This window comes from Xyrauchen texanus, chromosome 5 (genome assembly GCF_025860055.1).
Source record: "Xyrauchen texanus isolate HMW12.3.18 chromosome 5, RBS_HiC_50CHRs, whole genome shotgun sequence".
NCBI lineage: Eukaryota > Metazoa > Chordata > Actinopteri > Cypriniformes > Catostomidae > Xyrauchen > Xyrauchen texanus.
In genome coordinates this window covers 42,819,837-42,837,791 of record NC_068280.1, presented here as the reverse complement: position 1 = coordinate 42,837,791, position 17,955 = coordinate 42,819,837, and the positions used below count along the sequence as shown (strand labels likewise).

Below are 17,955 nucleotides of genomic sequence, written 5' to 3'. Positions count from 1 at the left end.
AGGTTACGTACGTAACCGAGGCGTTTTCAAAAGCAGCCGTTTTCACAGTCCACACTGCAACGTGAAAACGGCGTTTTCAAATTTATCCACTTTGGAGTGCGTTTTCGAAACGCTGTCTCAGTGTGGACGGAAGGCCAAAACGGAGAGAAAAGGATGCTTTTTCAACGAAAACATATTAGTGTGGACAAGGTATTTTAGATTATTATAGATGACATGGAATAATTGTTCTTTTAAAAAAATACATAAGCCTCACCGAAGAACTATTTGAAATTAACTTTATCATTAAAAATGGTCAAAACATATATGGAACAAAGAAAAAGTAAAATTGTAATTTACCTTGAACGGGTCTCTAGTAAACTGTTTATTCTGTATGATGAAACAAATAAGAGTTCAGCCCCATTTCCTTCAATAGATCTGAAATATTTGTAACATAACCTTAAAACCACTGGAAATTACTATATATCGTACAGCAGGAATATAAAACCTTACATTTAAAATAGTTTCTCACCTGAAGAGTCAATGTCCAGTTTCTCTCGATGAATATAAATCTCAGTGCTGTTTTGGAGACCGTCTTCAAAACATACCAAAGACATACACTCAACGACCACTTTATTAGGTACATCTGTACACCTACTTATTCATGCGATTATCTAATCAGCCAATTGTGTGGCAACAGTGCAATGTATAAAATCAGGCAGATGTGGGTCAGGAGCTTCAGTTAATGTTCACATCAATCCTCAGAATGGGGGAAATTAGATTTCAGTGATTTGGACCGTTGCATGATTGTTGGTGCCAGCTGAGCAGGTTTCAGTATTTCTGTAACTTCTGATCTACCGGGATTTTCACGCACAACAGTCTCTAGAATTTACTCTGAATGGTGCCAAAATCAAAACAAAAACAAAAAAACATACTGGAGTTCAACCATCTCAGATACAAGTTCGTTCCACTGTTTCCTGTGTAATATGTCTTGCATAGATCCTGCATGTTCATTTTAATGTCACACGATTTAATTTGTTTGTGGCTCTCATTCCTGCAGTTCTTGTTTGTTCTCAGCATTCTGTTGTTCTAAGAAACTACCAACTCAGATGTTACTTTAAGGGGTCTTCAACAATTTTCAGGCCAAGGACCCCTTTGTGGGTAGAGAGACGGAGCCGGGACCCCTGTTACATATTGTATAAATTGAGAGTTGCATGTTATGCCTATAAAACATGTATGGTGCTATGGTACCATATAATTATTTATATACTTCATGATATTTACATTGCAAGCCATTGAAATAATCATTACATGCTGCCCTGCTGAAAAGACCAGCTAAAACCAGCATAAGCTGGTTGGCTGGCTTTAGCTGGTTGCCCAGCCTTGTCATACAGTAGCTGGTCATGCTGGTTTTAAAGGGGTTTTGAACACTTTTTTTTAGCTGGTCAAGCTGGTCTTAGCTCATCATACTGATCTTAGCTGGTCTTAGTTGGTCAGCCTGGTCAAACTGGTTTAAGATGGGAGGCTAGCTGTTCTCGCAGCCTGACCAGCTAAAAAGTGACACATTCTGAAACCAGCTAACTGACCAGCCTGGGTGACCAGCTAAAACCAGCCAACAAGCTTAGGCTGGTTTTAACTGTTTTTTTCATCAGCAGGGGTCTGCAACATTTTTGATATAGAGTGACATTTTAAATTTTCCTTCTTAATCCCTGTGCTAAACCTCCTCCAATAAGAAAGAATAAGACAGACAGATAGAAAAACAGACAGACCCTGTCCATGCAGAATAAAACAACTTTTATAAGGTTAATAAAACAGAGTCTTCATCTCATGTGAGTGATCAATTTTATACATATATTTAAAAATTACTGTTCATTTCAATGAGTAAAACATTGTAATGTTGATTTCAGAGTCACCGTCTTGTGTGTGTGTGTGGAATGTTAAGGACAGTGTATGCCAGCCTGATAATCTCAGTGGTAACTATTTACCCCAGGCAAGTAAGCTACATTGTTAATTATTTATATTGAAAGCAAAAAGCAACTAATAATAAAAAAAACTGTAGGCTGTCATCAGCTCAACAACACAGCACGACCAACGCAAAGCAGATGCTTAAACTGACGCGACCCTCTACTGCAGCGCTGCTAAACCCGATGTGTGTGGCTCGTGATGAGCAGTGGTTGTGTTAATGGTTTTTTCTGGCACGCTCTTCTACTGACTAGCTCTGTTTAGTCACACTTTAAGATTTGGCATGCAGCTGCGAAGGATTTCAGAATGTGGACAGACTAAAAATCATACTCCTCTCTCTCGCATGCGAGTGAGTGATTATTACAAATGCCAATGGTGGATCAAACTATAATTTGCGGACCCCCTGTTGAAGACCCTTGCCTTAAAGCAATCCTCCCTGACAGCTGAATTAAAATATGAGCCTTGACAAAGGTTGTTGATTAAGAGGTAAACATTTTGAGAGTCAGAGAGTCAACCATTGTGGCAGCTGATAAGTATCTTTTAATTTTTACAGTGCAGGTAATGCTTAACAATTCAGACTTTGAAATACATTAGAGGGCGAACAGCCCTCAGTGGCCAAAACTGGAAGTGTTGTTCAGGAGAAATGTCCATAGGGTGGCGCCAAAAGCGAGTTGTTGTTAGTTGTAATTTATGTAATACAGTGAACAGGAAAGCATATTTTATTAACCATATGTCCTAAACCAAATCAAACCCCAATTATTGGTTTCCATGGGACTTCCATACACTACAAAATACAGATTTCTTTTTTAGTAAGCCTGCTCTTAGATTTCATGCATTAAAAAGAAAACAAATGTAGGCCTACAGATTATCTTCAAGAACTTTGGCATTGTTTTATAGCTTATTTCTTGACATTTTAAGCTATAAAATACCAGGAACAACCTTTTGTGTAGAGCCATCACAATGCCATGCATACCTTGAATTGTTTTTCTTTTTTTTTCTGTTTTCAGGCACTAATACTCACCACCCTGCAGCAGATGAGTTAATTTTAATATATTATTAAAACATTGAATCCAGGCTCAGAAAATAAATTTTCTGACATGTACAACATCTTAATCACAAATGAGAAGAAAAAAAACATAAAAGAAAAAATCATTAGAATTGTTATCAAAACAACAATTTATGACAAATCATTCTTATTCACATTTAGAACGGAGTGAGTAGGCTCATTTCCTGTTGTCTATACAATTGAAAGCTAACAAGATTAGTTAGAAAATAAAATTATGTAGGCCTATATTTACAGAAAGAAAAGTTACTGTATGAAAACGTTAAAGGCGGAAAATAATTTGTCCTTATGGTCCCTTCAGTCATGCAACTGTATTACAGACCCAAACATTTGGATTGTCTCTATGATTGTTAGTGTTTTTTAACATGTAAATACTGTAAAAGATGCACACATTTTAGTGCAGTTTTACACTGTGTGTTTAGAATGGAAAGGTGAATTTTTTTACCCACTTAAAGGGATGGTTCACACAAAAATATTTTGTCATAATTTCTTCACTTTCTATAGAAAAAGGATGCAATGAAAGTGAATGGTAATATTCTGCTAATGTCTTGTGTTCCACAGTAGAAACAAAGCCATACAGGTTTTTTTTTGTAAACTATCCCTTTAAGTGTTTTCCTTTTGAGTGTTTGAAACAGATCTTTTTCTGTGCATTTTTATTTATTTTTTTGTGTGTGTTTGTGTGAAACTCGTAGTGTTGCTTTTGTGCATGAGTGTTAACTACGATTGTAATTTAGGTGGTTTTCTTACACTACATGGTCAAAGCATGTGTGTGAAGGGCCGTAGCTAGTGGGGTGAAAGGTGGTAGCGATTCTTGGGACCCAAAGGTACAGGGGACCCCACAAAAAATTATAAACTGTATTTTTTAATAGGAAATGGGCCCAGAGCAATATACAGTCCGGGGGCCCAAATTACCTTACTACGGCCCTGTGTGTGTTTGTAAATTTTAAGGGTTAGTGATACAAGCCCTTTCCTGTTGGCATCCAAACACATCATCCACATTTGTTACAAAAAAGATTCAAACAACACGCAACCTCAGTCAGCTGAGGGTGTCACAAAGTCATAAAATATTTCACAAAAGATCTTACAGGATTCTCCAGTTTAAAATGACATTTCTACCTGCTACTGCAATTTATGATGATATCATAATACTGATTAATACAAATGAATCTATAAATTCCTACATTTATGAATCAAAGAGTGGGATGTTTCGATAATGGCATTAGATATCACATCTTTTGTATACTAACATCAGGTGTTTTTGCTGCTTATGACAGGTGTTATGATAACGTCTAATAGCCTTGATACTGGATGAAAGTAAATAAAACCAACAATACTGCACTTGTTAAAGACAGCTAGGTTATCTTACACTACATCCATACAAGTCTTATTGAGTGACCGCATGACAAGGAGGAACTTCCTTCAAATTACATTTTCTTCCATTTTGTCTCCCCTTTTGCACTTTTTCTTATGGGAAAGAGCGTCTCGGTAGCAAACTGCAAAAGTTCTGTTAGTGCGAGACGTCCAATATCCAGATCTTGGTGACATAATGTCTTTGTCCATATTGGAAAGCCATAAACTCCACAGAGAAGCGCATCCCCATAAAGGTAGAAATAGAAATGAGAAAAAGGCTGACTGTGGTGAAAATCAAGTCAGATTCTGAATTCATCAAAAAAGTATATGCCTTAAAAAAAAACAGTAAAGAAGACTGAACAACATGCCTGAATAGCACAGAAAACAGATTTACACGTGGGGAGGCATTTATCTTTTTGTCCAAGTATTCCTTAATCTTCCTATCCTCTGAGCGAATTTTCCTCCATTAGAAATATTCACATTTAAAGTGTGCACGTACACACAAGCACCCACGAGTGATATTCACAATTCAAGTGATACGTCTACGAAACATGTACTATTATTTTATAACAGATTTCATTAACCATTTTTTTCAGGTTTCATACAGGTATTCTTCACAGCAGCTCTAAGCCACGGCAAAAGATGCAAGCACTGTTACACAGACGTATTAGTTAGTCAACTGAGCTTGCAGAGTTGATCATTTAGACATTTTGTAGTACAAAAACATTGACTATTTACAAAGAGCAGAGATTGTGAGTTGTGCCATTTTAAAACAAACTCACTAAAGCACAAGTCAAGCACACCATATACACAAACACACACTGGTAGTGTGTTGTGCGATTGTTTCCCTTCAAGAGTAAGATACAGAATGTGCATAAGCGCTCAAAGGCTTGATGGCTGTCAATTCACACTGTGGTACACCATAGATTACACTGTACAATACAAAAAATGGCCTTATGTGACAGGTAATTCTGTTAATCCACAGAATTTCAAGTGTGTGATTAAGTTAAAGATGCACTCAGTGATTTTTGTTGAAACCTAGTGACTTAGATTCAGCTTTACACAAGAGTAAAAGTTCCAATCTGGTCCCATAGAATCACATTACTATATCAACATTTTTGCACAATGATTTTTACATGGCTCATTGTATGTATCGCGGCGGTTTCCTGGTGAAATGAACACAAGAGGTGCTACAAGAACAATGACTTATTCCCATTTATACAAATAATGTCATAAACATTTACTTTTCACTGTTCCTCACACAATGCTATCTTATGACATCAAATCACTTAGCATAAAACACAGCGCATAACATGTAAGGCGATGCATTACATAGCCAAGTACATTTACAAGCTTGTTTGAGCACAATCAAATTGAATGGTAGCTCAACTGATAGGGTGTTGCATTTGCGTTGCTAATGAACAGGATACATGTACTGATGAACAATAAAGTCTCTTTTACGACAAAACTGGTTAGGATTACATTTAAGGTAGTGAGGTCGATTTTGTTCATTTAAAACTCGATAGAGCATTAACCTTTTTTACTCACTTATAGCGCCACTCAGTGGACGTTTCATCTAGAAAATGCTGCGATACATGTAATGAACCACGTAATATCATTATGCAAAAATAATGGCACAGTAACAAAATATTCATGAGATCACACTGAAAAGATCTCATTAACCAATGCGAATAATGAAGTGCGCAATTCGCAGTCGGCAATGATTTATTAATTCAACAAGTAAAAGCATCCAATTACAGGGGATTATCGAGTTAAAGCGAGTAATATAAGGTTGGTAATTTGATCTCAACATGGCGGCTCTCATGAATATCACCCAGCACCATTTGTAGAATCAAGCACTAGACACTGATATGACTAGTCTTCATCTAATGCTTTTCATTTCTTTCAGTTTAAAAATGTAACAATTTGCACACAAAAAAAACACTCTGTGCACCTAATTCATGAAAATGTGTAAACTAGTTAATATCTCCTTTAACATCAAATAGCAGTGATGGATACATAGAATTGTGGCTGTCCATAATGCTGCCATATTGCCAAGAACTGCAGATAAAGCACAAAAGCTGCATTTTAAAGCCTTTTTTTTAACTACATAATCAACAGTGTATTTTGAAAAACATTTAAAAATATAAATCCATCCTAAAATCAAATGTCATAGTGACATATATTGCATGGTAAAATGGCAGTGGTATAACCCATTATCCTGCTGTGTTAATGTGGTCCTGCAGTCCTTGCCAATATGGCTGCCCTGAGAGACTCTCTGTAGTACAGTATGGGAGTGCTTTAGATTTTCTGTTACTGTGCAGACAACTGAGCGTAGTCCTCCAGAAGAGGGCAGTGTACTTGCTGTGATGCACCATATGAAACTAGGGGGGTAAACATGGCAGTTTGATTAGAGGTTTGGCAGAATGGGGTTTTTAAAAAGCCAAAGCAGGGCTAGATCAAGTATGCAGTGATGCTTAAACCAGACCACAGAGGATTGGATGGCTGATTCCATGTTAAAGGTATAGTTCACCCAAATATTTTTGGGTGAACTATCCTTTTAAGCTGCACCAACATTGGGGAATTTCTTTAATGACATAGTTCATTCATTTAATAAGCGCTGACTGTTGCAGTGATTGAGACTTAAATGGTTGAAAACAAGTAGATGACTATTGGTTTCCGTGTTTGAAGATGGTTAATGTATAGCAGAGTGGGGTCGGTGGATTGCAGAATTTGGTCGGCTATTGGGAGCTGATCGGCTGGTTAGGTCTAGTCGCATGTTGGGGTCCAAACCGTTCTGGAATTCTGTTGGCCTGGGCTGGTCTGGGTGACTGGTTGCCAGATATTTGGCCCTCATGCTGGAGGTGTACTGCAAAAAAGGGTGGAAAAAAGGAAAAGGGGAGGAAGACAATATCATATTATTCTAAAGAGATTAATACAAACAGTACAGTTTCACCATGCATAGTTTACCAATACAAAACACTTAACTCTTACTAATAATATTGGCCACAGTAAAGAAAGTGAATAAAAGTTTACAAAGTTAGTGATACAGGGGAGAATTCACTAAGAATTAATTGCGGCAGGTAAAAGTGCAGTTAATTTGCACATGCTGTTTGGGTTGGTTTACTAAACCCAATTCACTAAAGTAATAATGATGATCAGTGAATGGTGCAAATGCACATAGAAAATCTGTGCTAAACACAATTTAGACAGCACAATCTTGCGGGTCGGTTATAAATATATAACCGTAATATAAATGTAAATATATATACAAATATAGTAATATAGGTTGAAGGACGCAGCAGACCACCACGATCTGGCACACACTACCAGGACTGTACAGTATCCCTAGACTACTGTTATCCAGACACCTGAATCATCTCTTTAACTTGATTAAGCGCCTGATTAAACCATGCATCTTGATATATGCCAGGTTATAACTAGGGATGTCCTGATACAATGCTGGTGTCTGATAGCTTGTTCATGTACTCATGCTTGTAAAAAAGTACATGACATTGTAAAATGTCATTACGTGAACATTCAGCGCAAAAATAAAAATCACGTTATGTCCTGTTGATATTATTCATCTGCAAAAGCTGCGATTTAATGAGATAAATATATAGTTTGCATGTGCGGCATGCTTTAAATGTGAGCACTTGAGAATGTGTGGAGACAGTGATGTGCCAAAGCCGGCTGCTCATACCTTTTAAAGCTCCTCCTTGGCTCATACAGAGGAAACACCGTCATGAGCATCGAGCGCTCTCTTTGTAGCAGATGACAGCGAACAGAGCGCAAATTCACATTGTAGCACGAGGCACAAACAGAGTACATATTTATTTGATTAAATCGCAGCTTTTGCAGTTTAATAATCACTTCGAGTCAAGTAGCATCCAGCTGAAAAGCTACCGTCATAAAACAGACACACTTCAAAACACTTCAAAATAAAATCTCAATTTAAATGAAAAAGTATGACAGAAATATTTCACTACAGTAAAGTTATGTAATATTTACTGTATTAATACTAATACTACTACTAATAATAATAATAAAAAAACAATTGTAATCGTATTATATTGAAACAATTTCTCACATTTGTTATGCAACACTTCATTTAACAAAATATAACTCCACCATTGTATTTTGGATAGTGATGTGAGGTTCTGTGTAAAAGCAATTAATTTGATAAAAAATAATACAATATTATGTTGAAAATAAATAGTTATATTTTCATTTGTTTAAAGATTTCATTCATTCATTCATTTAAATACCACTTTGTTGATAAAATTTAAATAAACTTTAAAAAAAAAAAAAAACAGGTATCGAATTCGGTATCAGCGAGTGACAAAAATAAAGTATCAGTTCTTGTACTTATTCTCAAAAAAATGGTAGTGGGACATCCCTAGTTATATCACTCTTCTCCATCATTTGATCATTATTTGATTAATTACTGCTGCCATGATCAATAGAACATTTAAACCAACATATTGTTTACCGCCTGCTTTCCTTGGGCGGTAATAGCACAATGTTAACTTTGCTGGGCAAATAGCACTGATTATTGAGAATAAAGCTCAATCAATAATAAGCATAAATGACATACTATTTACAAGTAAGTGGCTGCTTAAACTAGATTTTAGGTGGTTAGTGAATAGGATTCACACTTTTGTGATGAACTACCACATGCAAAAGTAGTGCAACTGATTAGTGAATTCACCCCACAGTGTTTATACTAAGGCATTAGGACAGAGTACAGCCATATCATTTACAAACATGAAGCACATATAAATATGAACCTCACTGTCGTTCTCTGTAACTCGCATGTATAACACAGAAAAAAGACAAAATGACAGTCATTTGGACAGCCTGGTGGTTTTTAAAGCCAAAAGTTGAGTTATTATTATTCAATATGATAATTTTCTTCTTGTGTGTAAGTTCCATTGAAAAGAGAGCAATTTATGTGATAATGAAGAGAAAAATCTGACAATAGGACAAAAAGAAAAAGAAATCAGCAGTGGATGAGAGTAAATATTTACACAGATATGTACAGAGAATGCAGCTACATGTGGGAAAGTGTTAATGACTGTTTGGGAGTTGTGTTCTAATGTGAGATAGACAAAGTACAAAACAGACATGCATAAGGGATGTTTTTCAGATCGGTGAGGAAGGAATGCATGCATATTTTGAATCATAAAATCCAGAAAAGGAGAGACTATTCCATAATTTCTAGGCTATTCCAATTCCAGCATGAAAAGGCACCAAAAAGCAACATCCTGGACCATGACAGTTTTGAGAATCGGACAACATCCAATGCATCTCTCCAGTCTGGAATTTGAAATACGCATGCGTCATGTCCAGTGCCCATAAACACAAAATCTAAAACAAAAACTAGAAAGTAAGGTATATTATAAGATATAAGAAAGAGGCACTTATAAGAGTTTTGAGTGTTCTCGTTCTCTTACTCAAACTAATGAAAAGATGAAGGATGCCCTCTCATGCCAAGTTTGATTAATAGAGCTGCCCTACCCCTTTAAGCGTACCATGCTCCCCTCTTCTCCACGCAAGAACCAGGTGAAGCATTCTCTATTTTCTCCATTGATTGTACATGCAATCGTCATGCAAACTCTAGGATTCTGCTGAGCATTGCAGAGCCCTTGTCCACATTTTAGCTCAATGAGGGGTTTTGACTTAAAAGTTAGGGACAAAATGAATTCCATCTCATAATAGAATAATGCCCTTACACAATGTGTGATTGGCCAGTGCCATCTCAACTTGTGGAATAAAAAAAAGGTGTCTGTGATGGAAGTTTTTTGTGGCGATTATACAATGAACATTTTTAATCAATGTCACATACAGGCTGCCAAAATGACCCTCAAGACTGTTTATGTGTACGTGTGAATTGACAATGTTCATGAGAGTACTAAAAATATGCTGAAAGCTAACTAAGTTTGCCAAATGTAAGTGAAAATTGAAATATTTAGTTGGAGACAACATAAATACTTATTCTGTTTTCTCATAAAGCATTCTGGCTTATCTGAACCAACCAGAGAAACCATAATATTAAGTCAGTTATGTCAAGTATGGCATATGGAAGAGCCATGCCAAGAATAATCTAATGTGTGACTTAAAAAGACCACTGAACTAAATAACGATTGTACATCTGCAGACGATGAGGGTTGTGAATGTGTGTTTGTGTAAATGTGCTTGTGCACTTACTGACGGTGGGGGGGATTCTCTGCCAATGAGTGGCGTGTTCTCGCATCGAGGGGTCTGAAAGTTAGCATTCTGGCTCCTGCGTCACAAACGAGACACCAGTTACTCTGACTCCCTCTTCATGTGAGGGTTTTCCACACCGCATGGCAACCCGTGATGCACTAAACTTACTAATTCTAATAGAATGCTTTGAACTGCAGGGTAGGAGTATGCGCAAAGCCATAGAGTGATCCGAATATGCACTATATTATTGTAACTTTTAGGGAAACATAATTTTGCTAATTTATAGCGATGATATAACAATGATAACAATTATATTGATTTTACAGAGTAAACCGCTAGGGCTGCACAATGAATCGGAAAACATCATTTCAAATACAATTACGGCTGCTGCAAGGAACTAATTGTTAAAACTGTCAATTACAGCAAAATTAATAAAAAATAAATAAAAAATCGCTATTACAATAACGGTTGCCACAATTAAATTTTTGTGAAAAGTGTCAATTACAGCACAATATATCTAAAAAATAACCATGATTGCAATTACGGCTGCTGCAATTAACTAATTGCTAAAAGTGTCAATTACAGGACAATTAATTGAAAAATTGAATTGCGATTATAATAAAAGCCACCTTAATTTACAAATTGTGAACAGTGTCAATTACAGCACAATTAATCGAAAACAATAATCATGATAACAATTACGGCTGCCGCAATTAACTGATGTCACTTACAGCAATCCGTTTAGATTTACTCCCATTTTGGAAAAGTTTCTATTTACAACGTATTACTTAATGAAACTATTATTTTTTTTTTTTTTATAAAAAAAACATAATTACAATCAAGCCAATTAACTAATTGTGAAAGTGTCAATTACAGCACAATTAATTGTAAAACATAATCATGATTGCAATTATGATTGCTGCAGTTAACTAATCGTGAACAGTGTCAATTGCAGTCTAATAAATTAAATGAACCCAAAAACTGTGTAAACAAGGCTAGGGCATAATTAGTTTTTCTGCATGCCGTTACATTTCACACACTGTCGAGCACTCTAGCCTAAAAAGTACATTCTTTGACCGTGAGAGGGTGCAGTCACATTTACCTTCACACTGCGAAATTTCGTGGGTGAAATACAGTCATCTCAATGGGAATCCACACGATTGTGAATGTTCAACTTACGGATTTTGAGTTGTTCACCTTACGGATTTTGCTTTGACAGGCGAATTTGCTGCATTGACCAAAAGGTTTGGTTTGGCAATGATCTGTGAGGGCGGTGCATATTATTCAGCTACACTGAATATTCACAATTGACAAGGATATCACTTTAGTGGAGAGTTTTTTTTTACTTAGTTTTTAGAATTAAGTGCAGCATTCTTCTTCGCCAGTAGAATATCGCTGTGCTGGTAAATGTGACCACGCCTTTACGGATGTGTTTGATGCATGTGCACTACGACTGATTTATGATTCTCGAAAACTCGAAAGACTAAGCTGCAGGTGGACAGTCCACACGTACTGTGCTGAAAATGAAATTTGTGTCACATAGCGGCATGCAGAAAACTGAATTACTGTATACTTTGGCATTAACAGTAACAGCTTTTTTGATTATAATGGAATGGGAGAATTCTGGTATAGCTAGTACTTCATACTGCTAGTAAAGCCAATGTGTCTTGATTTTCTGATATAATAAACAGCTGAAAATTAATTCAGTGACACAACTTTCAGTTAAGAGTGGTCACACTAGGCTTTGAGCACGTTTGTTGTGTTTTTGGTTTCCAGCGTTCAAATGCGTTTGAATGCAGCGCGAAGTGTAGTGTGACCACCCCCTTTTGTTTTGGGTGTGAAGCCTTAATAAAGAATATGGCATCCAGTTGACCTACACAAAATAAGTATTTTAAATATAAAATCGAATAATTGAAATAATCGAATAATCACGATTACAATATCAAGGAAAATTAACTACTTTTTTAATAATCGTGCAGCCCTATAAAACGCATTGCATAAGCTTAATAATCTGCTTTATACTTCCCATGCCATCATTATGTTTGCTTCTATATGCATTTTAGTGAATCTATATATTATAGCTGTAATAAGTAAAACCCATGCAGTCTTAAAGTGTTATATCGCACTGATCTAAACCTATGGTAAACACAGCAAAGCCCATGTAGTAATCTATACTAGCGAGCCTAACCAACAGGACCTTTAATCCAGATATGTACAGTAATACCAGTTAAGGTCCATTAAATCCAGCCCATGCATTAGGATGAGGTTAGCGTGACTACACTCACATGTACTCAGTGACTGGTGCGTTGCTGACAGTGTGTGCCGCAGCGGGGAGGCTAGCCTCACTGCCGTAGGTGCTGCTGCCACAGCTGTACAGGCTAGGCATATGCACGCGGTACAGGTTATCGTGCGGCGCTCGCAGGCCGAGCGTGGCCGAAGTCTCATCGCCATCTTCCTCCTCCGACCTTCAAATATATTAGCACAGGTCAAACACGCGCCCCTGGGTCAGAGGGGAGAACAACAGGTCTCTCCTCGCACTTGGTGAGGACATCTTTCAATTTAAACCATTCAAACTTTTTCATGCCAATACTAATTTCACTATAAATTGTCCTTGCAAAATGAAATCTTTCATGCAATTGTTTTCCAGTTGTATCGCTTTCAGTACACATGACAAAGGGGAAAGTTCTTTTGAGAGCTCAGTCTAAATTTATCCATATCCCTCAGGCTCTTTCTCTCAGATCTTAAAGGAATAGTTCACCCAAAAATGAAAATTCTGTCATATTTTACTTACTCTGTTGTTCAAAACCCATATAACTTTATTATGCAGAACACAAAAGGAGACGAGTGTTCATTAGACTTGTGTGAGAAGCTTGTTAACTGTGGATCGCATTTTCAAGTGTATGTTAACATTTTCATGAATGATTATTTAAACAACCTATTTTTGTGATTCTTTTGGATCCTTTAAGTTACAACGTCAGACACTTTGTGGTATTTAAGATTTAAAAGACATTTATGTCGAATCCTTGAAGAAGCAAATCATTTGTGGTTGTTAGTATCGTATTATATCATTTCGTATTGTGAGGCTATGCATCGTATTGTATCGTATCGTCTGGCGAAATGTGGGGCACAGGTTTTGCAACTCGGTACTCAATACTCACTACTCGTGAGTACTTTTAAATGATCGACTCTTTTACTCTTACTTGAGTAGTTTTTAGGACAGCTACTTTTACTCTACTCACACTACATGTTTTGGGAAGTAACAGTACTTTTACTTGAGTATGATTTTTCAGTACTCTTTCCACCCCTGATCGTTACATGCCTAACCACAATAATTATTAAAAAATCCCCTTTTGTGTTGCACATAAGAAAGGAAGTCATACGGGTTTAGAACAATATGAGGGTGAGTAAATAATGACAGACTTTTATTTTGTAGGAAATATTCCTTTAATACATCTTGCAAGCCTTCGAGTTCCCACCTTTTGTAATTTTCATGACCCTGAGGGTATATACTGATACCATTTTGGACTAAAAAGAATCTTAATTCATAATGTTACACAAGCTGTTGTTTGTCACTGAATTATTACATGTTTTACATGCATTCAAGATCTAATTTGTTTTCAATCTTTATGCAATCCTCAGTCTCAAAACACTTTCTGAATATTAAGTTCAGAACAAATAAAATTCTCTCTATAACTTTTATCCATCATCAACCATGTGTGCTTATATATTGGGTAACATTTCAGTAATAATATAAACTTAAAAGTGAAAGTAAAATCATTGTATGTGTTTTCCCCCAAGAATCATATTAGGCTCCACTCAATGTTACATGGAAAATCTAATGTACATTAGCCACTTTCAATATTACAAACAAATGTGTATTTATATTATGGCCTATTGAATGCTTGTGGTTAAACTTATTATCTGGCCTCTGACGGCAAAACCAAGAGAGGCTCATTACTTAATTATGAGTAGATTCCAAACCAATCAATGTAATTTGGAAATATTTAGAATAGATGTAAACTTGGCAAAGAAAAAGAAAAATCTTATAACCATTTTAGAATGGGGCATCTCCATTGCAGTTTGTCTCTGGTGCTCTATGTATTCCATGTATTCGTGCACTGGCAATAGGTCAAATCAATTCTAATGCTACAGAAGTAAAATTCCTACTCAGAAGCAATTTAAAAGAACTGAATCTCAAAAACTACTGTGGACTGCAATCCAATGTCCTCAGTTACCATAGAGCATTTTCTTAGTGATTTGAGTCATGCATTAAATTAATAAACAACCACTATAATTCAGATATAAAACGGAAAAAAGGGGGAAAATAACATATCTCAACGAAAAGTAATAAAAAAGAAAAAGTGGATCTGTGAAGGTGTAGATTTGGATTCCACTTGATCAAAATATGTTGTATATATGTGTGGATCAAACACTGATCAAGAAATGAACAGACACTTTACAAACCAGATTCCACTTTTTCCAGTGTTTAATCTAAGCAAATGACCAGTTTTGCTTAAGATCACCAACAAATTGTAATAATGATGACAAAAGCATCACAAATGCATCTGTCAGCCTCTCTTGCCATTTCAAAACTGTCCAAAGGGAGGCAGCATCTTCCACAGCAATCAGTCTGCGTTTGCACAGAATTTGGAATAGTGTCTCTTTGTTCTTTCCCTTTGCACAGAAACAAATTCACTAACACACACACACACAACCACAGGGAGAGGATTCTACACCGTGAGTCAAATAACAAATATCTACTGTGTAAATCAGAATACTCTTTTCAAATGGACTTTTCTACTTTATGACACCATCCTCAAACAGTAAACCATTTCCCTTTTTATGCTTGTCTTTGAGGTTCACTGTAGCACACTAAAGACTGAATGTGTCACATAAAGGGGAGATTCTCTATAGGGCAGTGGGTTTTCCAAATCTATGACACGAAGAGGAATGAATGACAAGGCAACAGAAGCAACAAACGGTCATGAGAGGTGTTTAATATGAGAAAACAGATGGAGCTGATGTGAAATTAAAAGCATGAAACACACATGACAGAGACTGGCAGTCAATTCTCTGTCCATAAATTAAAATTCCTTTAATTTATAGGTCATGGCTTCATGAGTTCGGAGTGAATTTTATTAAGTATGTCCGCAAGCACCCCCCCATCTCTCTTGCCCTCTCACCTCTTGCTCTGCCAGGTGTGAGGCACACTGCAAACGATGGAGCTAAACATCAGTGCAGTGACGAACGAGAAGAGGACCAGGTAAATGAGTCCCTCGACTCCATCATAACACAGTCCGGTCAGAGCCTGCACATAGTCCTGTGAGACAGAGAAAGATCCATATAGGGTTAAACATTTTTATCTCAGAAGTTGACTTTAGGAACCCTATATGTAAACTAATATAATCAAATGGTAGCACTTTACAATACGGTTCTAATCATTAACATTATTTAAGCATTAGGTATTATCAACTAACAATGAATAGTGATGTTTTTTACAGCATTTATTAATCTTCGTTAATGTTAATGTACACTTTTAATGTAAAAATATATTAGTATATAGTGAAATTAATGTTAACCAAGATTAATACGTGCTGAAAAGGTATTTTTTATCGTTAGATCATGTGATGAACTATTGCATTAACTGTGAAATATTAAACAAATACAACCTTATTGCAAAGTGTTAACATTAACACAGTTAAACACAATCATACCATATGTAGGCTCCGACAATCAACCAGGGCAGTGAGATGATGGAGGTTGACCTCAGTGGAGTTTAACACCACCTGAATTTCCTCAAGGTTACTCTAAAATAAGTCCATAAAGAGACAAAGAATACAAACAGATGAACCTCCACATGCTGTGTGTAGCCACACTCAATCATTATCTCAAACACACAAACTTGCACCTTCGTCTTAGGGAATTCTCTGATAGCTGAACGAAGGAGCTCAGAAACATCATCCTGCATCTCCACAAGAGCTTTGTGGCTGCCAGAGAGTTTCTGTAAATCAAAAGAAAATTTTCTAATTAATGTCATACATTAGCGAGAGAGAGAGAGAGAGAGAGATTAACTAGAGAGTAATTAACTACCTGCTGAAATGGATTGGTCTGCCCCATGTTGCACTTCAGGTAATACTGCAGGATATCTAACAGAAATAAACAAGATACACACATTAGATATCACACGGATAAAACAAATAATAACAGTAACATTTTACTACAAGGTGTTATTTGTTAACATTAGTTTAGTGCAATAGTTCACATGAATGAACAATGAACAGAACTTTTATAGCATCTTGGTTAATGTTAATTTCTGCATTTTTACATCAGGTAGCATACCTTAACATTAGTTAATAAATTATACAGTTTCCTGACATATTACAGCTTTCTCCTTAGTCTTTATATATGGGCTCAAATTGTCCCATAACTTTGTTTATAAAAACATGTCTTTGTTTATTTCAAATCACATCTGTGGAGAATTTCATGATGTTTCAAGCAGAAAAGTTGTTATTATGTTACAGATAATCTGTTAAAGTCCACAATGTGTCAAAATGACCCACAATAAACAGGAAGGTCTAAAGGTGAATTTTGTTTCTAAGTCATGGATTTGCAAAAATAAACTCACTTATACTGTTGTTGTCTCTGCATAGTACAGTAAGATGGGATAGGAGAACTTTAAGTAATTACTGTAATATTTGAACAATATCTGACATATCTAACTTGTTTTTTAAAACTCTCCACAAAGAACAACCAATTTATTGATGAAAAGATTTATAGTGGCACGATGCATCAAGGTTCATGTGACGATGCACATCATGGAGATGGGACGTTTTTTTTATCCAATACATGCAGCGTCCTATGCCTATGTAACAAGGGCATACAAATAGAAATCGCTTCATTGGCACAAGGATCTCTAAAATACGATTGCATACTAGCAGCCACAGGTGTTGTACGATGATTCCGGTTGAAAGTGAAACCAACAGCAGGAGAGAGAGACGCGCGTTTTCAGCGTGAGGGATCTAATGCAAGACTGATCTGCTCTGCCAGTGCGAGAGAAAATGTAAGTTTACAGAGGTTTAATGAGAGTGCCATATTAATCTATTACAGTCTATATAATGCTGAATATTATGTAAAATAATGCTATGGGGGAATATAATCCTAATGTCAAATCTCATGTCTAATTTGATTTAATCAGTAAATTATTATTATTTAACTGCATAAGCATGCACTTCCATTAAATGTGTATTTTTGAAAAGAATATTTAGATGTAATCAGAGACAATACTATTTTAGAAAAATACTATTTTAATTTAGAATATTTTTAATATTTGTAATCAGTGACCGTGTGTAAGCAGCATATGTATCTAACATATTCCATTTAGTCAGTGAGCAGAA

The 17,955-nt window shown here is 36.1% G+C and overlaps 1 protein-coding gene across 1 annotated transcript in view; it reads right to left on the bottom strand.

The window, feature by feature from the left end:
• Nucleotides 1–2,103: 2,103 nt before the first annotated feature.
• ttyh3b (tweety family member 3b) overlaps nt 2,104–17,955 on the bottom strand; it is a 53,639-nt gene continuing 37,787 nt past the window's right edge. The window contains exons 9-15 of the mRNA XM_052127426.1: nt 16,652–16,707; nt 16,470–16,562; nt 16,276–16,368; nt 15,745–15,881; nt 12,847–13,026; nt 10,562–10,637; nt 2,104–7,220 (exon numbers count right to left, since the gene is read on the bottom strand). Coding sequence (XP_051983386.1) covers nt 7,047–7,220; nt 10,562–10,637; nt 12,847–13,026; nt 15,745–15,881; nt 16,276–16,368; nt 16,470–16,562; nt 16,652–16,707 — 809 coding nt within the window. The 3' untranslated portion in view covers nt 2,104–7,046. The remainder of the gene's footprint in view (nt 7,221–10,561; nt 10,638–12,846; nt 13,027–15,744; nt 15,882–16,275; nt 16,369–16,469; nt 16,563–16,651; nt 16,708–17,955) is intronic.